The sequence below is a fragment of the Acyrthosiphon pisum genome, chromosome X (genome assembly GCF_005508785.2).
Source record: "Acyrthosiphon pisum isolate AL4f chromosome X, pea_aphid_22Mar2018_4r6ur, whole genome shotgun sequence".
Classification (NCBI taxonomy): Eukaryota; Metazoa; Arthropoda; class Insecta; order Hemiptera; family Aphididae; genus Acyrthosiphon; species Acyrthosiphon pisum.
The window spans coordinates 27,177,868-27,187,139 of record NC_042493.1 but is presented as its reverse complement, the minus strand read 5'-3'; the positions used below and the strand labels follow the sequence as shown (position 1 = coordinate 27,187,139).

At 28.1% G+C, this 9,272-nt stretch overlaps 2 protein-coding genes across 3 annotated transcripts in view; one reads left to right on the top strand and one right to left on the bottom strand.

Annotated features, from left to right (window-relative positions):
• Window positions 1–732: 732 nt before the first annotated feature.
• Window positions 733–1,654, bottom strand: LOC107882431. Its single transcript, XM_016800754.2, has 3 exons — window positions 1,339–1,654; window positions 942–1,254; window positions 733–882 (listed from the first exon to the last, which is right to left on the bottom strand). The coding sequence occupies exons 2-3, from the start codon at window positions 1,181–1,183 to the stop codon at window positions 810–812; spliced, it is 315 nt and encodes a 104-aa protein (XP_016656243.1). The 5' UTR covers window positions 1,184–1,254; window positions 1,339–1,654; the 3' UTR covers window positions 733–809.
• Window positions 1,655–5,298: 3,644 nt separating this feature from the next.
• The window catches only part of LOC100162140 (annulin), a 31,505-nt gene continuing 27,531 nt past the window's right edge, over window positions 5,299–9,272 (top strand). For both annotated transcript variants that reach the window (XM_008180267.3, XM_003241397.4), the window contains exons 1-2: window positions 5,299–5,474; window positions 5,659–5,841. In XM_008180267.3, the coding sequence (XP_008178489.1) occupies window positions 5,724–5,841 (118 nt within the window). In that variant the 5' untranslated portion in view covers window positions 5,299–5,474; window positions 5,659–5,723. The remainder of the gene's footprint in view (window positions 5,475–5,658; window positions 5,842–9,272) is intronic.

Sequence of the window (9,272 nt, the reverse complement as noted above, 5' to 3'; positions counted from 1 at the left end):
TTTGTGATCCCAAACTTAAACAATTATTTTTTGAAACTTTTTCAGAAATGTTTTACTGTTTTGGGCACACTTATGCACGGTGAATTACGCAAAACTAACAGCGACACGAGTCGTGAAAATATTAATACAAAAATAGTGGATCGCTAGTCAAAAACGTTGAACATACTACTAGTCAAAACCATAGATAGGATGAAAAATATTTTTAAATTAAAATGTGAAATTCATAAGGTATTCATTAGGTTTTTTTTGATAACAATTTAGATCCACTCCAAATTTAAATAAACATTTTTTGGGCATTAGTTTGTACCGTCCAAGTAAAAAAAATAGTTGGGGTACGTAAAAAAAAATAAAAATAGTAGATCCGTCCCCCTGAGCACTCCCTCCCCCCAATACCATTTCGAGCACTGATTATTATTATGATAATGCGAACACGGTAAGTTATAAATCATAAATGGTAATAAAAACCAACTACAAGTTTACAACACTAAAAGTTAAAATAGGGACTCTGGTTACCTGGTGTAGACGTGTAGTGGTGTACATTTGCGTGACGTACCGATTGGCCGACACACCATTTTGCCGACACCCGATTTGCCGACATGTATTTTTCATCCCGATTTGCATTCATTGACAATGAATTACATAGGTACACTTAAAAATATAATTTTTAATAATATAAATAATATATTATATTATAATTAAGTTATTATTATTTTTAAATTTTTATAAATCACGAAAATTCACGAACATTGTTCAAGTCAACTACTATCAAAATATATAGTCTATATAGCTTATCATTATGTGCTTTTGTTTTACAAATGTAAATGAAACATTACGGCGTCCATGTACTCCAAGATAGAAATCGCACCATTTTGTAGCCTAGAACTATATTGTATAACGTTATTAGAAAAAAAATGTATTTTTATATGTCATAAACGCTTTACCTTTCTTTTGCAAATGATAATCTTTCTTCTAATTTTTTGTATTTTGTTTTCATCTTTTGTGGCCGATTGCAGTTTTTTTGCGCTATGAGATCAAGCTCAAAGTTTGTTTGTTGGTTTTTCAGCTCTTTGATTAAAATAAAAATATTTGGCTTTGGTCTACCAACAGCTTTGTTAAGAGCTGCATGCCATCCTTCAAGGTGGTTTATGGTCCTTGCTCCATCTGTATTAAAATGATTCCACATATTTCTATTAAACAGACAAATATCTGGATCCAAGTACGTTTCGGTAAAATGATTTAATAATTTCAGCACACCTAAAATAATAATGGCAAAAAATTATTTTTTGCTAATATAGTTCTAACAAATTACGTAAAAAATATATATTAAGTTATATTTACTTTCTGACTGTGGTGCTTCACTATGAATTTCTGTCCAACAATTATCAATTTGTTCAATCGGAACTAAGGCTAATCAACAAAGACGACGAACAACTCTTTTAATATTATCGTCATGTGTATAATTCGCAAAAGGTGCAGAAGTGTATTCCGTGATAGGTGGAGTATCTACATGGTTTACATGGTTTTGAATGGTGGCCAATGCTCGGCTTATATTTTGATAAAAGTCCAAAACGAAAAGAAAAATGAATCTTAGTATAAATCATTGGATTTTGCCGTCGAAATGTAATAAAACTGCTGTCGTCACTGTTAACATATATTTTTGTGGTATGTTTATAAAATGTCTAAAAAAATATCCCAAGTTTAAACTACAAAAAAAAACTATAATTATTACGACAATAAAGTTTATTCCAAGTTATGCACGAATGACGGATGATAATATAATATTTCGATTTTAATTTTATGAAATGATTTAAAGAATGGACTTACATCAAAATAACTAATCGATAAATTAAAATATATATAATTGCAAGCAATACTAACCAAAAGTTGACGAAATTTATCACTCAAAATCATTTAATTTAGTTAGTTATACATAAACGTTGATAGCTAATTTATTAATTATTATAAATAATAAATATTAATGGGTCTAAACATATCATGAACGGTGAATATGTGGAACATATCAGAAGTTACGATCTTCTATCGTCTATAGTCCAATACCTAATAATATTTTTTACAATTTGACACCACCCGGAACTAACTTTTATATAACATACAATTTGTTTCAGTAGTATACAATATATTAGTTAGGATATTTTCCAGGTACTTCTATATTACCGATTACCAATATGGTATAACGGGAAATAATTCCATTACCTTCACGGAAACAGAAACTAAATATGTATCATGTATGTCGCCGTAGTATTCCCACGCGTCCGATACCACATGATGCAGCTATGACGCCACATTGGTCGAGAACACTCGTAGAGAAAATATAAGTAACGTAGATATATCCCAAAAACTATAAAATTACAATTGGTCCCTATAAATTTCAATAGATGCCAACACTAACATTGTATAATTTTCAAACGATTTTGGATCTCTTATTGTAGGCATATAATATAATGTCTTCGACTTTTTTTCGATTTATGTTAGGTAGTAACATTTTTATGTAGTAAAATATGTATTACCTATCCATAAAGTTGTTCTAACATCAGCATATAAAATAAATGTATTATCTTAAATGCTCAAAACTGGCTTTAAAATTGTAATATTAAAAAAAATCTAAATAATATTTATTTATTTATTTATTACATTTGAATTGTATTTGTATCATTGGTTAATTCACTCTAATGTTCAAAAAATAACAGAGTAAATATATGAAGACATGTAGACAATTTATATTGTCATACATATGACATATCTATAGTTCTCATAGAATGCTCTATATTATAGAGGTTCCCAAACTGTGGGTCGCGATTATATTTTTGGTGGGTCGCGCTATAATTTGATATAATACATATTTTTCGTTGATGTTAAAAGTTCAAATACAGTTTTTTGTTAATCGTTATCTGCGAGATTGACGATTACGAGTTTACAGCACCGTATCAAACAGATTAATAGTTATACCTATTGAAAAGAAAGCGATTTATCTGAAAAAAAAAAAAAGGTCATTCAATGTATTGTGGGTCGCCAAATTTTAAAAAATTCTCAAAATGGGTCGTACAATAAAAAGTTTGGGAACCTCTGCTCTATAATATATATTATCAAACATCAGTGTTGTAAGAAATATGTACTTTAATAACAATTATTATTTTAGTGTAGATAAGTAAGTAGGTAAGCACTTAAAAACTTAACACAACATTAAACTAATACTATTTAGGTTAAATAATTAATATTATTTGTATATTATCATATTTGTATAATAATATAGGTACCTATTATAATAGGTATATATAATAGGTAGGTACTCGAAAGTTTCAAATACCTACGAATAATATTTTTAAATTGCAACAAAATAACACAAAACGTGATCTGCTGAGCGTAAATTTGCCATTTTACGCACATGTAAGACAAGAGACGACACGTAATGAGCATGTAACGTTCACTTAATTTTTTTTTACGATGCTTTTGAAAACTATCAGAAGTTTAAAATGTTGACCTCCCGAATGCACCAACTATTTCACTTTCCCATCGGAAGAGTTACTGAAGTTGAAAATCTATGCATATATTTTTTGATATTTATATTTAATATTTCGATTCCGAAATTCCACACATAATATAGAATGTTTGAGTATGGTAGTAAGGTATGTTATGTATTATTTATATTTAATCGGCGCAGGCGTTATCGATGTTATCAGGCGTTTTTCACCGAAATTTCTACAACGGTGCATAAGTAATAAATAGTTGTTCAGAAATCAGAATAATTAGTCTGTAGTCAGTACTCAGAACTTACTACCTTACGTTGCTGACGGACCTCTTGAAAATAATAAATTTAATTTGATATATCAGTATCAAACACTTGAATGTTCTTTAATACTAATATATCCTTACAACCCGATCTCGAATGAGTAATGACGTCGCGAACTTACCTCCAGAAAATAATGTGTTTAATTAGATTTGTCAATATTATTATCATGAAATTTTTTAAACATACCAATATATTGTGGGAGTAGTCATGGAGTGGTCAGCGGGGTGGTGAGCGGGATCTGGAGGAGAGGAGCTGGGAAACGGGGTGTTTCCTTCCTTCGTCGCCGATAAACATTTCATCACCAGCTAGTCCCACCACCCCTACTGATCCCGAGACGCTGTTGCGCCGGCCCCTTTCCCGAGCATAACCAACTCTGGGTTCGTCTTCAATATAAATTACAATAATATATATTATATTTAAGACTGTTACCTAAGGAAAATGTGAAGTAAGTACCTACACATTTTTTTTTATATCCTGTGTACAAAATTTCTACCAGAAGAAGTGCTTTGATTTCAACATATAGCACCTTATCTTTTAGCAAATTGGATCGATTTTCTCGAAAGTTATTAAATTCCACGGGAAAAACTACCGTAAAATTACTTAAAGCAGAGGTTCTTTACACCTGTCCATTGCTTAGCTGAGTATTTAATAAATACTATTTAACCAGCACAGTAAATTTTATACCGTATAAGTATATAGGTAATTTATACAGCAATTTTGGATGTATTTATAATAATTAATAAACTATACAAGTCATTACATTATGTATATATACCTAATATATGTATTATATTACTATATGTTATTCGTGCATAATGTCTATGTATAGTAGGTACCAAGAAGCGTGACGTAATTTTTATAGTTTAAAGTTATTATAAGCTTCTATGCTAAAAATTGAAACCATTTCTTCCCCAGAACATTTTGATATATTTGTTACAGTATATTTAACAGTATTAAAATAACTAAGCTTATAAACTTTGAGTAAGTACCTAGGTATATTGTGAAGAAAAAAAACTGGACCAACCTCGCACGCAGTCTATAATCATGTTTATACATTATCATTTATCTGAATGATTAGCAGCTGTTGTAACAAAAATATATTATTCACATCACGCTCCAGCTGAACAACTCACCCGTCCTGCGCGATTAATGAAAACGCTTGTATGCGTCGTCGACCGCCGTCGTCGTCGCCGTCGCATGAGACGACCCACGAAGGCAACAACATACGGCGAATGTTTTCCACAGCGGTGGCGGTCATACGGAATTATTATTGGCGACCGTGTGTGTGTGTGTGTGTGTAAGTACAAAATATACTATTTAAATACACACACACACACACACACACAACCGCTTGCGCGCGTAATAGTACACAATACACGCCTACGGTTTACGTGTACATATGCATGTATGCGTGTGTGTGTGTGTGTGTGATTTATATATGTATATATATAGACAAACATAGTGTGCACCAAGTAGGCAGCTTGCGGAGATGGCGGCTGTGGACAATCATTCGTCTATGAACCGCCGATAGTGAATGTTTGTTTTCTTGGATTTCCGATAAAGGATTATCATATCAATATATTCAAACACTTATTATACGCAAATAGTATATATATATATATATATATACACGTGTGTGTTTATATACATGCATTCGAATATTTAGGTATGTATATATTATAATTGTATAAACGTATATCTCATAGTCTTATACATTATATTATACATACATACATAATACCTATTCATTCACACAGACGCGTGCGAGTGTGAGTGCTTTCGTTTATCGCACCGAACACAACGGGGGTCGATTTGTATAAATAATAATATAATACTTAAAAATCATTCAGATAAGGTCGAGACGAAAAAAAAAAAAATTCCGCTGCCATTTTGAAACGCCCGATGACCGAGTACTATGACGGATTGTTTCGGACTATGCCGGTTATTCGAACGGGAACACTCGAGCGACAAGATGGGTAACGATCTGCCTAAACCGAACGAGAATTACGTAGTGGTACCGACCGGTGACAACAGTAAGTGATCTCAAACAAATACATGTTATTTTATTTTTTTATTTTTTATATTTACTACCTATTCAATACATTTTTATAATATTATTGTTTTATTGTGTGCAACCACAACCTACGAAAATATTGTACGTTTCGCTCACACGAACTATTGGAACATTTTCAACAAAAGTTAAATCTGTATATTATCTTGATTATATATCTTTTTGATTTTACCTCTATACCGTGATCATTGATTATTAATTCAATTAACATAATATTATGTACAATCTACAATGTACATAATATTATTATGTTTTATAATGAACGACAACATAATATCGACATATAATACAATAAAAGCATATAAATGCATGTTTTTCATATAAATAAGAGTTAATTTGAAAAAAAATCATTAGCTTTTATGCTATATATATTTTAACATTTAGAAAACCGTACACGATAACTAATCCAGCATATTCTAATTCTAAAAATACTATTTAATTAAGTTTTTTATTATTTTTTTAAATTATATTAATTTTTAAATAAACATGCGAGTCACTACTATAAATGTAAATACAATTATGGCAATATCGACAATTATTTAGCAATATGAAAATAATATACCTGTTATATATAGGTATATAGGTACTATATTTAAAAAAAAAAAATTCATAACAATCTACATGAAGTTTGAGTATCTACGCAGTTATTTTTTCACTTAAATTATAAACACATCTGGTAAAATTTGTTTTTAACTAATTGTTTTGAATCTTGAATAATAATTTCAATCCATGGACTTTAATTAATGTTATGATCATACGAAGTTAGATTAAATGCTAGGTGTACCTACATAAGTACAATGATAATTTTGTATTAATTTATATTTTATTTACTTAGGTACCTACCTACTATAATATTAGAATATAATAGGTACTTTAACATTATAGTGGCAAAATTTGCTTGAAAAACTATCTAAATAACACAGGCATTTATATTTTTTATTTCCTTTTATAAACATAGTGTTTGGTAATATTTTATTAGGATTTAACTTTCATGTTAATTTAAGAAAAATCGATGGATTAACTTCAAAAACGAAACAAAAAATATACGTATACTTAATAATGTATTTAAAAAAACATCATGCAAATATAATATGTAATGAATATTAAAATATATTCCTAATAAATCGACTAGCAGAATTAAAATATTTCATATAAATTAAAATTCCATATTAAACCATAAATCCAATAATATTTTATTGGACAAGTAAAAATATATTCTGTAGATAATCTATGTATATCAAAAGTGCCCATATTATAATAGCAGGTATTAAGAATTTTAAATAACCAAAAAACTACTATCATATTATACTGGTATTGGTTCCTGTCAGAAATGTATTTTTCAAAAAGTTATAGCGATCTTTACCATAATAATTTAATATTATTTTCAATTGTATACATGAGAATATGAGATAAATAATGTTTTGTTAAAAAAACCAATATCGAAATAATATACGATTTACGAGCATCACTGGGTCATCGTGGGATTAAAATAACAACCGGTTTCGATTTAAAAACTGTATAAGTTGTCATCACCGAAGGAGTATCTTGTCAACCTTGTTCACCATAAGAATTTCTATTACTTTTTAGATGAATTAAGTCGTAAACCATTTCTCTTAACAAATTACAAAATGCCTATGCTGTAATTATTTTCAGAATGTTGTTAACGACAATTATCTAGGTACTTATTAATTATTATTACCTATATTATTATATTAATATAATTTATTTAACATCTCTTATTACTTATTAAAATCTTATAATAAATTCTGATATTTATTTTAATCTAACAAAAATTATTATAATGTAGAATATTGCAATAATTTGTACCAAGTTAAATTTAGTTATACAGCTTTTACTTGTCTAATATGACTGAATATATTCAGCACGAACGATAAATTATTTTTCACTTTCGAATGCTTTTTAATAAAAATTATATTTATGGTATAGTAAACCTATAATTAATACAATTAAAGAATGGTTCTTCTATCTAAAACTATACCTTTTATTGTATGTTTTCAATGCTTATACATTTATTATATTACTCAATCACAACTTTAAAAAAAAAATGAAATTAAAATATTCTTAATTTTACATAAGCTGCAAAGAAACCATTTTGCAATAACCGATCGTTACAGTAACATAATATGTAAAATGTTTTCTGTTATTAAAACGAATTTGCATTTTACAATATTAATGATATTATTATAGATTTTTGGTTTGATGAATATTGACTTTCAAAATATGCAAGGTTATAGGTAATGTTATATCATGTTAAATAAAATCATAATATTATGAGCATTACGCATTTTGTCTCTTTAGATTAAAACCTAATAATAATACAATAATATTGATCGCCAAACTCCGACCATGAAAATAATAAAAATAATTTTTAATTTCACACTGTCAGTGCAATTATTAGGCCACAATTCGAAATTTATGATTGTTGTGTTTATGGTGTTTATGAATTCGTATTTTTTTTCACTTTTTTTTTTGGTAATGGCATCATCTCCTTATATTGATAAAAATAATATTTACTGAAAATCATTATTGCATATTGAACGTACCTATATGTTAAACGTCTAAGTACAATTTGACCGAAAACGATACGTGGCTCGTTCACTGAAACAAGTACTTAGGGTCAGAACAATAAGGCCAAGTATTGAAATATCGCGATTTTGCAACTTAGAACAGTCAAACTTTCAGAGCTATAATGCCGCATATTGAGATGATAACATACGTCATACGTCATAACAATAATAATATTAAAATACTGTATTAATATCATTAATTTATTATACTCATTTTTACTCTAGTCATACTCTATTCCACTAATTCATAGTATTTAAATCGTATATATTTTTGTATTTTTGTGATCAATTCTACCACAGTAAAAAATATTATTGATACATTGAGGAAAAATTATTTATTTTGAAAAATAAGGAAACTAGGAGACAGAAGAGATGTTATTTATTTTTTATTTTAAGACAAAAAGTGATATTATTATTATAATTTTAAAATTATAATATTATTTTGTGATAATAATTATTTAATATACAAATTGTTTTAATTCATGTTAATATTGTTAAAAAATAATCAAATATTCAAGAGACTGAAGTTGTTCATTTTATAAATTAAATATTATATTATGCTATTATTTTATTTTTAGTTGAAGTGTTTTTTAGAGTCAACATCAACGTATTTAATAATATAGTTATACCTATTAATTAAATCATAATTTTTAATACTTCATACATTTTGTTTATGGCCAAAATAGTATTAAAATCAATTTAAAAGGTAGTGCAATAATTTCATAAGTCATAACTAGAAAATTTTCAATTTTTGTTCTTTCAAGTTGAAATCACACAAAAGTAAAGATATTTACATGGATAAAAA